Below are 20,788 nucleotides of genomic sequence, written 5' to 3' on the forward strand. Positions count from 1 at the left end.
CTCTAATCAAAATGGTATGACATATTAAATAATAGGGCTGCCCCAGACTAAAGATATTTCTAGTCAACAAGTAGTCACTCATTTAAGCCATTATTCAACAAGTCGGATGTAAATGATATTAATTTAATTACTTGTATACTTGGGAAGTCGCATCGGAAAATGGTTAGTTTCAGGGCAGAGAAATAATATTGTGTGTTACATTGTTCTACATTACAGAGAAATACTAAACCATAATAATGAGCATTTATAATATAAATTAAGCACTCAAGCGCACACATAAAGCTTTCAGCAATGCACAGGCCAAAGTAATGATGTCAAGGAAAAAAAAGCAAGGAGGCTGTCTGAACATTTTAACAATATATTAATAAATTTGTGATTTCTGAGTCAGTGTCGGCTGCAAAGATAGCGCCTTTAGAGAGAAATGCTCTAAAACTAAACACTGAAATTGAATAGGATTAAATTTATGTCCTGTACACTTACTTGTTCTGAGCTCCATGGAAAACATTTCTAAAATTAAAGAAACATTTCTACATATGAAACAAGAAGCTAATAAACACACGATTACGACAGTATATGAATTGTGTGTGATTTTCAAAAAGTGAGTTTTGAGTAAGCGTAAAATATATCTTTAAAATTGTGTCATTGCTTGATGCTAATTGAGCTCTAATGCACCGGACATGCCAGGAACGTTTGTTAAAAGAATTCACATAAGGTCCCAAAAATATGCTTTTTTTTGTTTTGTTTTTAGACTTTAAATCATAGGTGGATTATATATAGGGATCAAGATAGATGGTAGATGGGCAAGCCATGTAATGCCAGAATAAAGGCTAATAATGGCTGAAATTCTGAATACAAACAAAAGAATAATGATAAAAGAATAATGAAGATTAGGTCAAAAGTGAGAAAGGTTTGTTTGGCAATAGACTGCAAGTGGGTGTTTACAGGGCAATCCAACCCATACAGAAATGTAATATATGTCAATATATGTAAACTACACATATAATGTCAGTGCCCATGTATGTCTGCTGCCTATATGAGAATATATGCAAAATGCATATATATATAAAACACAGACATATATGAAACATTTATTTAAAATATAGCAAAAATGGCCGTTTTCATGTAAGTGCCATATATTTTCCCGTATATGCACATAAATATTAAATATATGTAAGACGCATATATGTATATATGCATATATGTGCTTATTTCAATTCATCAGTATCACATGCATGTATGTTTACATACATTTATTAAATATGTGGGAAACAAATATGGATCGATGTCACATATTCATACTTAATGTTGTCCATATATGCGAGAAACCAATACTATACTGTAATATATGCAGATATATGGTATCATTTATGGATGAACTCAAATATTTTCTTCACATGTTTGGACACATAAATGTTCATATATGTTGCAGGCATATATTGTGTTCTCAGATAAGTCAAATATATGTACAGATATATGTCATACTATTTAAAATATAAGTACATATATGGCCATATATTCGATTTTGGTATGGGAATATTTGATTAGCATCTTATCAGCCTTCTCTAAAAACTCACTTGACATGATCTTAGAAAATGATACATAAGAATCATAGTTTTACAGATTTAAAGTGAAGCATGACCACATTTGTGGCTTCAGTTTCATTGTGTTTTAAATTGCTACACTACAGGCACATCATATTTTATAGATTTAAAATATATATTGTTAATATTTTTTTAAGATAATATATCTCCATATTAATTAAAAAAAGTCTTGAACTGTAAACTCTCAAGTGTTGGCTTTCTAAATACATGTTGGTTATCTATTTAGAATGACTTTTTTATTTTGGGTATGTCATTTATGCCCCACTTGCCAAAATGAGGGGGTGTGGGAGAAGGTGTTAAACAAATCTGAAGTCCAAATCTTTAAGTTTGAGAAAAAACAATACTGGAGACAAAAATTGTAACATGGAGTGCCTGTGATGTCAGCACAACTGCTCTCTGATGACTGGTAACGCATTGTTAAATGGGTCAGAGCCTTAAGACGGGAACACACGGGATAACACACACACACACACACACACACACACACACACACACACACACACACACACACACACACACACACACACACACACACACACACACACACACACACACACACACACACACACACACACACACACACACACACACACACACACGCTTAAAATAGACTCTCTGTCATATGTGGAAATTGATGTCAGCAGAGGGTAAAACCCAGCGTCTGTTCCACACACACTCCCATCAACAAAATCTGTAGTTTAACTGGTAGATCATGGCGCTATCAACAAAAATAATATAGGTTCAACTCCTGGTGCTGGCTAGTGCATCAATGTCAAATATATGTGCTTCGTTGAATGAACAGAACCACAAAATAAAAAGGAAAACCATGATTTTCTTGTCCATGAAAAATAAAAGTTCATCTTATACAGAATTTCCAAATAAAACATAAAAAGTGGAAGGTGATTTACACTGCCAAGCTACCAAAATGAGAGAAAAGCACAAAAAAGCATCCCAAAGGCAGCCCATATGACTAATCTACTATATTTCAAGAAGAGATAGCTTTGTGTGAGGAATAAGTCAAAAAAGTTTTCATGCACAGAAAATCTTGAACTCTGCAGCTCTTATTCAGCTCACAAATCTCATTCATGTTCAAATCAATTCAAACTTGAGTTCGATGAAAAAATGTAAGTTTTAGACATGTCCCCCAAGTCTTAGACCTACTTCAAAAGACTTACAGAAGATGTACACTTTTATTATGTCATATAAATCTTAAGCTCAAATCACACATAAAAAACACTTATCTGGTCCAGCTAATGCCATGCGTGTTTAATAGTAAACAAACTTGCTCTTTAAAATCTACAACAGGACTCATAATACTGCCTCAATCAAAACAGCGATTGGCTGTTTAAACTAAAAGGCAAGACTTTAGCATTGTAATATCTAGCACTGTAATTTCACCTATTCACATACAGTATGCATGATATGCATATTTGCACACCAGAGCTCACAGATATGGCTATAACTCTGAGCAAAAATCCTCAGTGCTGACGCTCTAGCAGCTTCACTCCTTAATCCCTTTCCTACTTCATATTTTATATCTCTCTCCCCATTCATTTTCTTCTAGCTTTCCTCTAGCTAATGTGTGCTGTCTCACTCCCTCTCATGTGTGGGTTCTCCTGTGTGTGCAGACAGTGGAACGCTTCGGGTTATATAACAGTATATTGTGACTGTGTCATTCACTAATGACCTTCAGTTGCGTTTTCCTATGACATTGTCAAATGAGACACTGAGCCAGTCCAATGTTTACTGTAGCTGTGATGGACAAGATGTCCAACACACACACACACACACACACACACACACACACACACACACACACACACACACACACACACACACACACACACACACACACACACACACACACACACACACACACACACACACACACTCACACACACACACACACACACACACAAAGTTTAATTGTTTTTCGTTCAGGGTACGGACTGTCTATTGACTGCTTTAGTTCTTATACTGAGCTAATTATATTGTCTATACCCCTAACCCTTACAGAAACATTTGCATTTAAAGTGTCCCTATTATGCTATTTTAAAAGTTCCAAATTTTGTTTTGGAGGTCTCCTAACAGGCATCAAAGGTCAAAAACCACTTTCATTTTCTCATAATGTACATTGCACATCACCACATTTTTCAATGATTATCAAACGACTCGTCAAAAGATTCAGTCTCTCGAAATCCCTCCTTTCCGTGAGCTACTCTTCTGTGATTGGCCAGGTGGGCCAGTCTTTTGTGATTGGTCTACCGCTTACAGAGAGTGTCGGAAAGGACAAGGAAAGGAAACGTCCATTACCATAACTGAATTTCAGCTCCGGAGGCTTCCTAAAGCTCAGCGATTGTACACACTGTATCAATCTGAGAACGAGTCCGACGGCGAAACAGTTATTCAACCTAAACCTCCATCGAAACCACCAAGCTCTTCACATCCTCATCCTTTGGAAGTGTTTACAAAGTGTATTTGTTTTTGCAGAGCTGTCTTTTCGACAAGTACGCAACACGAACCAGCTACAACGTTTAAGGGAGGGTCAAAGTAGACGTTGTTAGTGGGCAGCCAATGAAGATCATAGGCGGGCATTATGCCAATTTGTTACTGCGTCACGTTTGCAGGTCACGGAAGTGAGACTGAACCGCCTAAACGAGTCGTCAGGAATTCTTTAGGGGGACAATAACTTTATTTGTCCTGCACTTGCGACTTTCACTGCATGAAAGCTAATAGAATTTTTTTCCCCAAAGCAAGCTGTAGGATATTCAAGGTATAGCCTACATTTTATCAGTATATGTGTTCCACTTATGCTTTCAATCTAAAAAAGGACATAAAAGCAATATACAAGTACCATGAAATAATCCATACAAGTTATGCACAACAGTTATTATTCACTGAAAATGTCAAGCTCTCTTTGGCCATTCATGAAAGAAGCAATGTCCTGTTTGTGAACGAATCAAGTAATCTTTTCTGTGAATTGGTTAATCCAGTTCATAAAACTGTTCTGAATGATTTGTTCACATCAAAAAGAATTGGTTCTCAGAATCAACTAGATTTGATTTTGTTTCAAAGATCAGTTTGTAGCAGTTAGAAAGGTAAAATCTCAGTTTGTTTCTCACATGTTGTATGGGTGACTTTTATGATATTTTATGCAAATTGTACATCTATTTACGCTCTAGTTCCCTTTCAGTCGATAACGTCAGACGTAGTCGACGGTCGACTGAATTGGGATCTCGCTAGAGAGCCTGTCTTCTTCAAGTACTATTGAACGAGCCAATGTAATTGGCGTGCGTGATTCGCATCACACACTCCGCCCCCGCGGCGCGGGTATAAATACGGAAGTGGATGCACGCACTAGTTGCCTTTCGCTTCGGAGCCGATCGTTTGATGTCTCTGAGAGTGCTGTTGTTCTACAACGAGCGAGTGTGTCGGTGTTCTTCAGGAAGACTCTCCCAGTGCTGGTGTTCTACAGCGCGAGTGCAGCGGTGATCGCGAGCTTTGAGCTCTCAACTGCTGTTTTAACAGCAACAAATTTCTAAATGTTTGTGTGTGTTGATGGCTGGTTAGAGGGCGGAAAAGTGAGTGCTTCACTGTTTCAGTTCTCTGTTCAGTGTTGCCGCGGTCATTCCCCTGTGTGCCCCGGCACTGGTGACGGTCCTATTTTCTGAAAGAGCAACACGGGTGCGTTTGCCTCTTTTTCAAGATGTCATTCCGCCCGTGCGTTTCTGGGTGCGGTCGTTCCCTGTCTCTCTCTGATGGTCACAACTGTTGTGTCACGTGTTTGGGCTTACAGCACGCTGAGACAGCTTTTGTGGACAGCTCATGTTTTCACTGTGGGAACATGACTGTCGCAGTGTTGAGGGCGAGACTCGCCTTCGTTCGCGGAGAGCGAGTCCCCATTACCATGCCCCACCCTCGGGTGCTGTGTGGGATGGGTGACCGGAGGATAGTGTTGGATGTCCCGCCCGGTAACCATTCCCTGTGGGCTCCTCACTCCTCCCTTCCACTGCAACCACTGGAGCCTCCTGTGTTGTCTGCTGGTCCATCTGTAATGGGTGGGCCAGCGGTTTCACTCGGGGCTCCCCTGGAGGACAGGACACCGATTGCAGCATCGGAGGGTGAGCTGACTTCTAGAGATGATGACTCGGCTGCATTGTCTCCCTCCGGGAGTTCAATGTTGCCCGAGCCGGATCCAGAATTATCAGCTATGCTGAAACGGGCCGCCGAGGCTGCCGGGCTCGAGTGGAACCTCCACTGTGTCCCGTTCAGTCTAGGTTGGAATCTGGAGTTTGGTATCTTGGGGCGGGCCGCGCTGGTTCTCAGCTCGCCGCCCCAGTGCCTTTCTTTCCCGAAATGCATGGAGAGCTTATCAGGTGGTGAACAGCATCTTTCTCTGCCAAAAACTGCCTGAATAGCCTTTCCCCCTCATTACCCTTGATGGAGGAACGGTGAAGGGTTGCGAGGTGTCACTCCATTGGAGCGGTCTGTCGACACAGGTGCACCTGTGTCCGGCGGCCGCTGCCTTTTGGGGGGATCCTCGTCTCCCCCCTAAGGCCTGTGAGTTTTCGTCTGTTCCGACGGGCAGAGCTTACAAAGCCTGTGGGCAAGCCGCTTCCTCTTGCGTGCCATGGCGTTGCTGCAGGCTAGGGCACCCATGGCATGCACGAGGGTAATCCAGACCGTGCGCTCATAGGTGAGCACCGCACTGCATCCGACCTCACCCTCCGGGGTACGGGTGTCGTAGCGTGCGTGATCGGTCTGGCGATGTCCACCTTGGTGGTCCAGTAGCGCCTTCGTTGGCTCAGCCTGGTTGGTATGGCGGATGCGAACAAGGGGGATTCCTGGTCTCCCCAATTTCCCAGGTTGGGCTGGTCGGCGACGCAGTGGAGAACTGCATCCAACAGTTCTCTGCCGCTCAAGCGCAGACGGAGGTCATCAGGCACATCCTGCCCCGGTGGCCAGCTGCTGCCTCCACCTGCCACCGGTGGCAGCTCCTCCGCCTGCTCGTCGCCGTGGGCGTTCCCCGGCAGCCGCTCCTGCTGGCCCTCCGCAGCAGCCTCCACCCAGGCCTCAGCAAGGAGCCGGCCGCAGTAGAGACGCCCAGCCCGCTCCAGGCGCTGCCAAGCCAGGTGGCAAGCGACAGCGAAAGCATTCCGGAGCGGGCCGCCCAGGAATGGATGAGATGCTCTTGGAGTGGCACGATCACTCCCTCCCCCCGGGTGAGGGCCGGGTGGAGCCTTTGTTTGTGTGTGTGTCTGTTCCGCCGCTGGCTCCCTAAAAAAAATAAAAAATAGCGGAGCAAGCGGTACCCACACTTCAAAGAGAGAGCAATTTCATCTGTTCCTGGGTCCCAAGAGGGCCAGTCTGGCGGGTGTGACCCTGTATAGCCTTACACCCCTCAGCTCCCCCTTGGTCGCCAGCAGGCAGCTTGGTGCGTTCGAGGACCCGGTCATCCGCCTTCTCATGCGCCCCCTGCCGCTTGTGGAGACAGGTAAGTGTTGCACAGCACACTAACACCACTCTCTCTACTTTGCTGCCCCACCTCAGGCTCGGCTACCCCGCTCAAGTCAGTGATAGTCATCACATTAAGTGTTGAGCAGACGTGCTCCTGAAAATTCAGTGATATTCATCACACCGAGTGTTGAGCAGTGCTCCTGACCTGTGCGTGCTTATCTTATCCTGCTGGCAAAGGATTTGATATAGCCGCTCCTCCAGCCGGTACGAAGGCCAGTTGTAAACTCGTTCTTCGTGCTACTAGGTGGTAGGTCGTGACCATCTTGGCCCAAGATTGGTCTGCAGCTCCGACCTGAAAGACATGTGCTTAAGAACAGATCTCTACCTTCCGCACCGCAGGCCATCCTGTGGGTTGCGTGTAAGGGTGCAGTATCAGTACAGTGTCCTTCCCTCCGAGTGCTCCAGAGCCCGTTGGGTCTTCAGGTCAACTGGAAGAGAGTAATCTCGCCCACGGGCTTAGTATCTCTTTTTCAGTTTTGGAGATGGACTCGGTCTAACACGTTTCTCCAATGAGAATGTGTTCAGCTGGTGTTTGAAGTGAGAAAGGATCCCACTGGAAGAACTTTCAGAGGCTCCTGGGGTATATGGTAGTTGCAGCCATTGGCTTCCTCCATATGTGACCGCTTCAGCGCTAGCTTCATGATCGAGTCCCGAGGTGACCGTGGCAGAGCAGCTCACCCTGTGTGACTATAGTTCATCCCGGTCTGCTGCCAAACCCTCTTCAACAGAGGGGCCATGTACAAGGGCGTGTTTTAACGGGGGCCTGGGCGACCCCCGACTACACGGGCATTCGTGCCTCGAGTTGTTAGACATTGCGACCGCTGCTGTCACAACTCACCCGTCACCTCCTCCTTGGAGTCAGAAGCTTCTGAGGACGCTTTGTTCCACTCTTCCCGCTTTACTCAATCGTGCCGCCATCGAGCCTCACGCCAGTTATAGCCAGGGCAAGTGGAGACTCCATCCCCTGGGTCCAGCTGGGTCATGACCATTCCGGGGCCGCTCAGTTGCCCCCCCGGTTTCATCTTTCCGCCAGTGTTTGTGTAAACCGAGCGGACTACCCTTGGACAAACACTGGGTCTCAGCTGCCCCAGGGGCCGTTTAACCCCAGTGAGCCTTCTAAAAGTGACTGCGACTCATGGTCGCCTTGCGCCTGCTCAAGTCAGTGAAATCATCACACTTCATGTTGAGCAGAATTGCTCCTGAAACTCAGTGAAGTTCATCGCACTCAGGTGTTGAGCAGCAATGCTCCTGTAGCTCAGTGAGTTCATCACACTCAGGTGTTGAGCAGAAATGCTCCTGTAGCTCAGTGAATTCGTCACACGCAGTGCTGAGCAGAAATGCTCCTGGTGCTCAGTGAAGTTCTTCGCACTCAAGTGTTGAGCAGAAATGCTCCTGAAGCTCAGTGAGTTTATCACACTCAGGTGTTGAGCAGGAATGCTCCTGAACTTGTCACACCCAAGTGCTGAGCAGAAATGCTCCTGGTGCTCAGTGAAGTTCTTCGCACTCAAGTGTTGAGCAGAAATGCTCCTGAAGCTCAGTGAGTTTATCACACTCAGGTGTTGAGCAGGAATGCTCCTGAAGCTCAGTGAACTTGTCACACTCAAGTGCTGAGCAGAAGATGCTCCTGAAGCCCAGTGATCTTCTCATGTTGTGTTGAGCAACGCTCCTGTCTTTTTTGCGCCCGTCGCTTGCACCTACGTGCTAAGTCAGGAGAGGAACAGGTCTTCATAGTTGCCCCTTATTGGCCCAACTAGACCTGGTTCCCATCGACAGCCTTCCTGACTTCCCCTGAAAACTCTTTCAGGGACGGGGCACGAGGGCACCCGCGTTCTTCCCCCGGAGATTCCTGGCGTTCTTACATCTGAACACGGAGGTTCAGGTGCCTATCACAGGGCATGTGATAGTTACCATCACTTCTGCGAGCACCCCCTAGAAATAGGTAGCGTGCTTACGCCTTTAGAAGTGGAACCTAGTCGTTGAGTGCGTCTTCTCTCCAGAGGAGATCCTGAAAGCTTTCGATCACTTCAGTGCTCTCTTTCCTGCAAAATGGGTTGGAGTAGGCTGTTTTCCTTCACCCTCAAAATGATGTTGCCTCGGTGTTTAAACGACGCTCATCGTGTTGCAGAAGTGTGCAGAAGCACGTTCTGATCGTCAGGTTCCTAAGGAGCAAGGTCTTGTAAATCCTTGTGTCCCTCTTTATCCTCTTGGGCCTTGTCCTGGTGCGACTGCACTGCAGAGACCGCCCCTGAGCCACTGCAGGCAGTGAGTTAAAAATTCTGTTATATCAGTTCTCCTGCTCGCGTGGTCTCTACTAGAGGGTAGGGACTTGCTCGCTTTCGGTCAACGTATTGTGCCTGGAGTCTGGGCCGGCTAACTCTCACAAGCTGAGACCCCGGCTCGGATTGTGCCCAAGGTTCCTACCTCTCCCGTAATAGGAGCAGGTGGTGAGCCTGCAAGCGCTGCCCTGGAGGAGGCAGATCCACCCCTGGCTTCTCTGTCCGTTCGCTTGGACGTGTACAGAATGCAAGCCATAGACCTCAGACCAGCTCTACAAATATCTGTTGGAACTCAGCAGAGAGGGAAGGCTGTTTCCATGCAAAGTTGCACTTAGTGCTTGCCTTCATTTCGGTGAAAATCCGAGATGCAACATGTCCACTTAGGTGTTGAGCTCCTCTATGATGAGTGTAAAGTGCTCCGCCTGGGCGTTGACGAAATGCTTTGCTAAACAGATTTTAGAGTTGGGGGCTGGACGACACCTAGTTGAACCGCTGCTTCCCGTGGGCTCCTTTCTCATGAAGCCAGTTTCACCGTGAGCCCGGTTCAAGTGTCGGCTTGCTGCGCCATTCCCCTCCTATGGACTGGATACGTGCGCCTTTCTACTCCAGTTGAGTTCCCTTAAAATTGAACCCTGTTGAGTTCCTCCACACCCCTCCGACGTCGGACGTGCGGAACGTCTGGTGTTAGGCCTACCACTCGTAAGCAGTGTGGAACCGGTGTTAGGCTGGGTCCATATGTTGCGGTCCCTACGGCGACCCCATATGTGTATTCTTCCACGATACGGCTCCCTGCGGCGAGCCCGTGTCTTCCCTCGGCAGAGTCTCTCTGCCGTCACTGTCCGGTGTGTCTCCCCCGTCTTAGGCTGGAGCCACCCCAGTGACATTCCATATGTTAGACTGCCCGGTTTCCGCCCAGTTCATATGTGTATTCTCCACGTTACCTCCCTCTGGGTTGGATGTGGCTTCCGCAGCGTCCCTTCCTTCCAATGTACGGGGAACGCTTTCCCAGTGGTCCTGTAGTAACAGCAGTGACTTCCCTGGCCTAAGCCCTGTCCTTCCCCGCCTTAAGTTTGCGGGGGCATCAGGAGGCTTTGGTTTAGGCACTGGAAGGTGGCAGCGTTAGTGGCGTGTTCAAAGGGTGATCCCAATTCAGTCGACCGTCGACTACGTCTGACGTTATCGACTGAAAGGGAACGTCCTGGTTGCATATGCAACCCTCCGTTCCCTGAAGGAGGGAACGGAGGACGTAGTCCCCTTGCCACTACCGCTGGACCACCGCTGACCCCGGGTTACTCTCGGCTCCTCAGCGAAAAGCAACTAGTGCGTGCATCCACTTCCGTATTTATACCCGCGCCGCGGGGGCGGAGTGTGTGATGCGAATCACGCACGCCAATTACATTGGCTCGTTCAATAGTACTCGAAGAAGACAGGCTCTCTAGCGAGATCCCAATTCAGTCGACCGTCGACTACTTCCTCCGTTCCCTCCTTCAGGGAACCGTGGGTTGCATACGCAACCAGGACGTTCTTTTTAACAGGTTTTTCTCCTGAATTCAGCAGAAGAAATTTAAACATATTTAGAGCATCTTAATTTTAAGCTGAACTATCTCTTTAATAAAAACTCTATTTACAGTAGTCCAGTTACGAAGCAGTTTTTCTCATGGGAACTGCAGCGAGAACATTTTGTCCACATTATGTAGGTGTTTTCGTTTTACTATCAAAGTGCGGACACTCTGTTACATAAAAAGATAGCAAACTTTGACTAACAACATTCACACAAAAGTACCAAAATGCTTTCTCTCTCACACACATCCACACACTCAGGATGATCAATAGCTAATCAGTTTACAATTAGGTAACAATTGTAATTTGTGCACCCTAATACATGAGGCACACCTTTTTTGTTTGGTGTTAACAAGACTTAAGCCATGTGGTAAACTGACCAAAAAACTGTGTCCTTCTCATTAAACCAACCACATAAACACAACCCCACTATCAAGATACAGAGGATACAAATTATCTGTTCATGTCACTACAATAAACAACAATAGCGTAAAATCGTTCTGGGGGGTAAAACCCTCTGGCAACAATGTTTTTAATATGTATATGTATTTTTGTCACTTTCTGTGACATTTTTGTCAAAAGACCCTGGTCAGAAGTATTTTTAATAACAACAATGGTCACACAGTAAAGGCTTTATAAATCATGCAAATTAAAATAAAACTTTCAGTGAAACTATGCTACAGTGCTCACTCACATTAGTTGCATGTTAAATAATGGATCGAAACCAAAATATTGGCTTTGGGACGTTGCTACCCTCTGGCTAGGGTGACCACCATGTTATTGCTCGATTGCAGGACAGTAGATGTGATTTTGCAGGACAATGCGTGACACTTTTGTGATAAATACATTAACTGTTATTATACTATGTAAAAATTTATTTAAATGAAAGCCTATTTGCTTTCACGTTGGATGATAACTTTTTAAATCGTCAGTAAGCTTTGTTAATTGTGACCGGCTCTCTGACTGGCACACAATTTGCCCAGGTTTGAGTAATGTAATTTACTCTATGGGACGCATTCAGTCTGCTAAATTTGATCAACGGAATAACAGGCTAGAAGATAAAAATAACATTCAAACTAAAATAAATTTCCTGTAGCGACTAGTTTATTTTTCTCTATGAGACTATGCAAACAATAAATGGCTGGTGTAGCTGTATTTAATGACTTTTGATGAGATCTACACTGGTTCCTTTGACCATCCATAGGGGCTTTCGCACCGGAGGAACTTTTTCATATTTCCTAGAACTATTAGCGGAAGTTTCCGGTTTTTAGCGTGTTTGCATCGCAGGAACTAGGAATAATTTTAGTTTTAGGAACTCCTTTTGGAGGAACTAATTTAGCTGCTACTTCAGAGTCGGGTCTAAACCAGCACTATTGGAACTACCAGTGACGTTAGTGTACGCTGATTGGCCGAACGCACGCAAAACACCAGTCCCTGCCATTTTTAAAAAAGCTGTGTAAACACGGATTATAGCCTGTCTATATTTACTGCAGAAACTAACTCTACGAACATGGACAACAGTGATAGATGAGCCTCTTAACCTTTATGATGAGGAGAAAATCCAACGCAAAAGTGATACATAATTACAATAGCAACAGCTAGCAACACTGAACATTAACCACACGGCATATGCTAATACCTTTTCATATACTGTCTACTTTCTATTTAAAACAGTTCTAGCTAATAATGTAATAGACAGGACTTTTAGACAGATTGTAAATTAATGAACGCGGAGAATGCAAGCACTGTCGTTCTCAGCGCCATCAAAATAAAAGTCACAACAACAAGCGCAGCTTACGTCACTTCAGAGTTCCTAATGGCGGTGCGAATTCAACCAGGAAAACGTTCCTATGGCAACCATTATTTCTTGGGGAAACACCCTGGTGGCTAGTTCCTAGAACTAAGTTCCTAGAAGTATCCGGATTTGAAAGCCCCTCATGTCATCAGCGGAAAAATCCCACTCTACGAATGCGTTGGTTGGCTATTTTTTTTTCTAACATGACGGCTATACAAATGGATGTTTTAAATGACAATCGCATTTTTAAGTATTATATTTCTTTTTGTACTTCTTATAGTGATTGTAATTTCAGGGAATGAAAAAAAAATAATAGAGACACTTAAATGCGGGGCACTTCTTACATCTTGCAGGACGCGGGACAAAGCTCCCAATTTTGGGACTGTATTTTTGCTCACTCTACCTCTAGCATCTCATATCTGAATAGCATCACACCATCATTTGGGTCAGATACTGAAAAATTTGGTAAATTCCAAATTAGTATACAATGCATGCTGAACACCATCTTATATTGCATAACCTGTAGGTATGAATGAAACATTGTGCATATACTGTACATCCACAGTATATATAGGGCAATCCCAACTTTTGTTTAGCTTTACTCCACATATACATAGAATACAAGGAGACGTTCTTCTTCAAGTACTCACGTAGGAAGTGTTTCTCCAGTAAGGCAATTTCCAAATGACCCTTGACCTCATTGAGACGTTCTGATTCGCTCCTCAGGTCTTGCATGACAGACAAAGTCCCCAAACCAGCCTAGAAAGAAACAGACAGGGTTATTGACAAACATGGATGTGATACATCCCACACACACAAAAAAGCTAGTCTCTCCGAGTGGTGACTTACAGAATACTAGTCCTCTATATGGTGTCTTCCTCCTGTTTTAGTCAGATAAGCCTCAACCTGAAGGCTGGTCTCAATGACAAATGTGGACTGTACTACAATTCTGACTCACTGATAGCACAACATGAACCTGCTTCAGACTCCATTCCGCCCCACACAGACAAACACACATACACACACACACAGGCCGAAGGAACGCTAGATCTGCAGAATGATGAACCGCAGTGAGTGAGAAAGAGAGGGAGAGGCAGAGAAACTAGGTGAGTGAGAGATTAGGAGAGAGGGCGGCACTGCAGATACACAGCAGAAAAGCAGAGGTGTCTCTTTAAGAGGCCAATGCGACTGACAGAGCAGGCATGCTACAGTATCTTCACTGACACACACATACACACGTGCGTTTGGGAAGAGAAAAAGGGAGAAAGGAATTAAGAGGATGAAAGAGATCTCGGGAAATCATTCTCGCTAGTTTGCACAAAGAAACGTTTAAGCAAAAAGGTAGCTTAGAATGGATTTTGTGATGGGCAGTTAGTTCTTGGCCATAGGTTTTTCAAGGCAAGCAAATCACTCTAGAGCTGCGAGAAGATTCTGACAGCTGACTGGCTGATGGCATCACAAAATGCTATTCGCTAGCGACTATCCTTAAAGGTAGGGTAAGCAACAAGGTGGCTAGCAATAGCAAGCTAGCTTTGAAAGCATACGTTCCTCATGAAACATGATGTCTACTCGAAAAATTAAAAACACATAGGCTAGGTTAACAAAAAGTCTTATTAAAAAAATTGCCCAAAAATACCTTTAACAGTGATGTTAAAAAGAGAGAGAAAAAAATTATACTTTTAACTCTTTCACCGCCAGCGTTTTTTTTTAAATGTTGCCAGTCACACCCAACGTTTTTGATTTTTCCAAAAAGTTCATGGCCCCCAGAATATTTGTTGGTATATATATCTAAGCTTGCAATAAATATAAAAAAGAAGAAACCATCTGCTTTTATTCTGCTTTTTTTTTTATTCTAGCTTCATGCATTATTTTTTTTATCAACACTTAAATGTGAGTAAGTTTCATAAAAAAGGCAATATTTTCAGCCAAAAGCTGAGAAAATCACGTTTTTGTCAAAGACTGATTCAGAACGATGACCAAACATAGATAGAGTAGATCGAGTCCATCAACACCCCTAATGCTTCACAGTCCTAACCACTTCCTGGGTCAACATTTCATTCAGTAACATTGGGCAGTTTTGATATGTTGATAATTCCGTTATTTTACATATGCATATGATTACATACAGTATGTTAACGCTTGTTTCTGCATATTCTTCGCATTGATCAGGAGATTCAGAACTCTTTCAGAAGATGTGTCATAGCGCCCCTTACCATATAACAGTAAAAACACAGAAAGCCAAACATATCCGCCAATGGCGGGAAAAGAGTTAAAGTATCCCAAATAACTTAGTGAATGTTTTGCTATGTAAAATATAAAATTGATGCTTAATTTTGTAGCTTACAAAAAAAGTTTTTCATTAAAATTTTTGGACCAACTAGGATATAAATCATGCAGAATTCCACAAATTTGGATACCTAGATTTAGGTATAATTAATTCCTAATACAATTATAATTAATCCACTTAATTAATTCGGATGCTGTCTTTGGTTATACAGTAGACTCTTAGTTTCATTACTACATTTCACAATCATCTCATAAGGACTTCAAAAATGCTTGACAATGTCACCACAAAATGGAAAGAGTTGGGAAATCCATTCTGAATCAAGTGTTTGCATGCAACAAATTCCAGGGATAGGATTCAGAATTTGGGGAATCAAAATAATGTCTTAAAAGTAATATGGCAATCGGATTGAATGTTTAAATGACTTAATACTTAATCGAACCATTGAAAAATTCTGATTCATGTGCATGTAAAGTCAAACATAATGTGACAACAATGTAGCATACTCCAATTTTCCATAGGTTCTCTATTCCCATCCCTTCTAGCTAACTTGAATCTTGCACCTCTGTGACACAAATCAGAGTGTCCTGAGAAAGAAGGGCGATGTTAGAAGGGTCATCAGCAGAGGCAGTTTCCAGTAGGAGACTAGCTCTCATAAATGGGGTATTCAAAGTCAATCAAACCCCTGCTTGTGTGAAAAAGTGATCTCATTAGCCCCGGCCTTCAGGGAGTCATTAGTGAATGAATAAAATAGTAAAAAGTGCTGCATCGACACATTCTAAACAACATTGTGATGGCTCCATGTGTATCTGTGTTTGTATGTGTGCGGCAGAGCTATTTCGATCCGCATGCGAGCGATGACTCACTCCTCTCTGCTGTCACATCACCACTGGTTACAATCTCTGTAAGCAGGCTGTTGCATTAAACACTAAAGTTGCCCATGACGCAGGAAATTACCAATGCAAACATATGCAAACACAGTGGTAAGACTGGTCAGCAGGTTACATGCTTCCTGAAAGCCACTGCAGAGGTGTATCGATATTTAGCTCTTCAGAATGTTTTATTGCCAAAACTCAATTATGTTGGAGAGAGCTCAAGGTCTGTGGGAACCATTACACTATCATTTTGAATTATACAAGCCTTTTGAAAAGCTTAGCCTTGGACAAGCCAAATATGCTTCAGGGTATCATAGAAGCATCCCCAACACAGCAGCAGAAAAACTAGAGAGTAGAGTTGTCAAAAGTACCAACTTCGGTTCCAAGTCGGTACTGAAATTTAAAAAATGTGACGATACCAGTATTTCCCTCTAGCATTTCGAACGCTGTTGGACGGATTCGTAAACACCTCTGATTGGCCATTGTGTTCACACGCTCAACATACCTGTAGAGTATATGTCTGTGATTAGCTACAATGATCAATACTTCAAAAACATTGCACTTCACCGAAGTGCTTACACAGATACACACGGGAGCGTTTGAAAGCTGGCGTCTAACAGCGGATCCATCCATCACTGGATATATTAGGGATCCGCTGATAGACGCCAGCTTTTAAACACTCCAGTGTGTATCTGTGTAAGTGCTCGGTGAAGAGCTTCAAAGATGTCATTGTTAATCATTGTAGCCAATCACAGACATGTTGAGCCCATCAAAACAATGGCCATTCAGAGGAGTTTAAGAATCCGTTCAACAGCGCTTAAAATGCTAAAGGGAAATGCTGGTATCGTCACATTTTTTTATTTCAGTACCGACTTGGTACCGAAGTCGGTACTTTTTGACAACACTACTAGAGAACTAGATTAAGAAAGGGGAGGGGGGAAATAACATAGGCAACATCATATTTTTATAAAAAAAAATTAAAATATTGCATAAAAGTTATGGATGGATACATCAACGCTGCATCTGAAATCAAATAATTCCCATACTATATATTATTCAAAAAACAGTGCGCCAAAAAAATAGTATGCCCAAATACAGATAAAAACAGTAGTCCCCGGGAGAGGATATATTAATGGAAGTTAAGCGACACTGGTAGGTCAAGTGATCGTAACAACATGGTGGGTGAGACGTTTTGGGTGTTTGTTTCTTTGATATTTTGGTGCCTAGATACGGGCAAGAGTCTCTCAGTGTAAGCTAATAGGATTTTTTTCACAAGTATGTCAGATCAATTAGACAATAATAATAATTCATCCTTTTACACTAACATACTAAACTGTAATCAGTCATGGCCTAATGGTAACAGAGTTGGACTGGTGACCCAAAGGTTGCTGGTTCGATTCCAGTAGCGGCAGGAATATGACTGAGGTGTCCTTGAGCAAGGCACCTAACCCCCAATCGCTTCCCGGCTGCCACTCAAGGCTGCCCGCTGCTCCGGGTGTGTGTATCCACGTTTGCAGTGTGTGTGTTCACTACTCACTACTCTGCTCCTAATGTGTGTGCACTTACTTGGATGGGTTAAATGCAGAGGTCAAATTCCAAGTATGGGTTACCATACTTGGCCTTCACTTTCACTTCACTTTATAAAATCAATGCGTGCAAGTCATTCCATGGGCAACCAATAAAAAAACGCCACCATTGTAAAACTTGCATAATTTATTGCCTCAGAAAAATGTCCTAATGCCAACAAATAGTCGAAACTAAGATGGATCAGGAACAGAATCCAGTTCCGAACCAGGGTTAAACACTACCACAGGGTTTTAGAAATCTTATGCAATTTTTACAGTTCACATCAAGCACATGGGTAACTCCCAGAATTAAATGCCACTCCCTTAACCCAGACCTTAAATCAGTTAGAACACTTGGGATTTAAACTCGTGACCATATGTGCCGGTTTGATAGGATTTCAGCTTTAGAGGATAACAAGACGTGACTCTTGCCTCATAATGTCCGTGGCTGATTACGCCACTGTCAACTGTAAATAAAGCTGATAAATATTGTTGTTATTACAGCACAGTTTATTTGTTGTGTCTAGTAGCTTGATGCTATTGTTTCACTAAGTACATCAATAGTCAATATTTGTAACAATAGTAAGACATAAAAGACTCGAAAATGTCACGTTGTTTTCACTATGTTGGCTATACATTTCAAGGAAAAACTTTTTTATTAAGTCTTTCCCTCAAGAACTTTTTTCCCCTCAAGTCATTTTTATCAGTTTCCACACAAGATCTTAGGTCTTATCCTCATAGTACTTATTACATACTAAAAAACAAAGCATAGCTTATACTGGTGACCAGTAATGCTAGATTTTTCATAAGGGTGCTCATGGCCTAGATCCATGATGAGAGCGCGATGAGAAGAAAAAGGGATTATTTCATTCCACACCCTGGTGACATGTCTCAGCGTCTACTTGGTGTCTTGCCAATTTACGGCAGTATCTTAACTCATTGTTTTATAACTGACAGTTTTTAAAACAGTTCCACACTGCTTACACTCTTGAGCTTGTTTGAGGAGTCTGATGCTAACATGTTGCTAAGCTAATGACTCAATATTCTAATACACACGCAATTGCCTGAAGTAAAAAGCTATTGTTAGGCTATAAGCCATCTACACCACGGACGCATAACTTTAATGTCACCACCACTAAACTTTTGTTTCAGTCTTTATTTCAATTCTACAAGTTGGAAAGTTTGAGTTATAATATATTTTGACTGTTTCATTAAATATTAAGATTGTGCTTAGAAACACAGCAAGAATGTAAAAGCAGACTAGTAAGTAGATGAGTTCAGTTTGCATGTTTGGTGTGATGAAGTTCAATGTCCCAGAGAACCATTGGACCACTTGAAAATGTAAAAAATATCCTGAGCTGTGTTATTTCAGTCATTTAACCAAAAACTTATAAATGAAATGAGTGAGAGAGAGGAGGCGGGTTTGTGTGTCAACTCGCTGTCGGAGAGATGACAGAACGGGAATGCGCAGCTGGTATCCTGTGTCTATTCGAGAATTCAGCGCAAAATTAGTATTGGAAGCGTTTCAGATATTTCAGTATCGGTATCGAAAATCCGATATTTCTGACAACACTACATTTAGTTTACTATTTCAGGAGCCTTTTGTGTGACTGCGTTACACACCACTGCTGAAATCCACCTGCATTTGACAGGTTGGCTGGTGTTAATGGCAAGTCCTTACAGTGAGGCAGAAATAAACATTCTAAAGAATTGGGTCAAGTCTTTTGATTTGGACCAATTACTAAACATTTTTAAATTCTGGCTGCTAAACATACCATTTTAATGCAGTTTTGGAGGGACAGAAATACCTTAACGGAGCTAGCAGCAACCCTCCTCTACCTGAGGACTAAGTTAAAGTATCTATTTTGTAAGTTTATGTAAAAGACAGGTTGATGAAAGAACTGTAAGCTCAAATTCAAAAGCTTTTGAAGTCTACTTCATTAAAGCATGTTTACACACTTAGGCCTACTGCACATGATTTTAAAAACAGTACCATTGCAGTTTTTATGTTTTGATTTTAAATTGGTATGTGACCTAAGAACGATCTTACATTAAAGGTACATAAAGGTGCTGAGGTCTGACTTTGTGGTGCTCTGAAATTAAGTTTTCTTAATATTATTATGTGATGAAGGACTTTGAAAGAAGTTTGACAACTAGTTTACGGTTAGACTAGGCTAGCTATCGATAACGTTACACTGACACAACTTAATTTAATGCTCTGAATTCGCAGCTAATATCAAATCCATAACTTTTTGATCAAGTTAAAATTTCCAGGTCAACCACAAATAATCCCACTACCTTTTAATATCATCTGATAACTAATTCAATGCCGATTTGTTGCTTTTCTCACTTACCACATCAAGACCATCTGTAAAACATTGCCAGCTCAACGTGCGAGACGAGTGAGTTGCTTGAACATACACAGCAAAGATTCTAGAGCGCTACGTGCGCAAAAAAATTATCAGGGAGGAAAAATCTGAGGGGGCACGTGCCCCTGTGTAATTGCCCACTTTGAATGGGCATGACGCCACTGAGTGCATGTTCTCCCTTTGTTGGTTTGTGTTTATTGTGGGTGCTTCGGTTTCTCCCACAATCTAAAGACAGGCAGGATAGGTGAGCTGAAGAGACTAAATTGCCGGTATCTAAATTGTGCGCAGCACTGCGATGGACTGGCCATCTATTCAAGGTGTCCCAAGATGCTAGGATAAGCGCCAGGAATCATGTGACCCTATTTAGGATAAGCTGTTGGGAGAATGGATGAATAGTTTAGCTGTATACTATTTGGAACACTCAAAGATCCCTGAAACTACTGCCTGGGTGGGCAACTCACTAGGTTTTCGAACAGAGCCATGGATAAGGGGTGAGAATTAGACACCTTCTATAGAGAAAGATGCTCTACAGCATCCTAGAGAAAAAAATCCCACATGACTGTCACCCGACAGCATTTCAGTTTACATTTAAAAAACAAATGAAGCAGAGAAGGTTGGCTCTATTGTGAGACACTTATGCAACACCATGACTAATCTGAGGCTCCGTCATTGAGGGGAAAGCCTCAAAATAATCAGAACACCAAATTACACAGCTATGACCATAAACCTCTCAGAAAACATCTCCAACACGATTACGGCAAGGAATTCTTCCATAAACCATCTGTGAAATGAAAAGGTACCAGACTGAAGCAGCAGTGTCTGGTTTTAACAGGATAGTAAAGTGCATTAAAGCATAATTTGGCTGCAGGATGACAGACCGAGGACTGCATTTCTTGCTTCCTTCATATCAACTCAGTTTAACCAGACGAATGAGACAACAGAGATA

The 20,788-nt window shown here is 42.9% G+C and overlaps 1 protein-coding gene across 3 annotated transcripts in view; it reads right to left on the reverse strand.

Moving 5' to 3' along the window:
- gramd4a (GRAM domain containing 4a) overlaps positions 1-20,788 on the reverse strand; it is a 75,266-nt gene that overhangs the window by 45,978 nt on the left and 8,500 nt on the right. For all 3 annotated transcript variants that reach the window (XM_077233901.1, XM_077233900.1, XM_077233902.1), the window contains exon 3: positions 13,400-13,508. In XM_077233901.1, coding sequence (XP_077090016.1) covers positions 13,400-13,508 — 109 coding nt within the window. The remainder of the gene's footprint in view (positions 1-13,399; positions 13,509-20,788) is intronic.

Source organism: Siphateles boraxobius, unplaced genomic scaffold (assembly GCF_051911475.1).
Source record: "Siphateles boraxobius isolate OS27281-9 unplaced genomic scaffold, OSU_SipBor_1 19, whole genome shotgun sequence".
In the NCBI taxonomy this organism is placed as follows: Eukaryota; Metazoa; Chordata; class Actinopteri; order Cypriniformes; family Leuciscidae; genus Siphateles; species Siphateles boraxobius.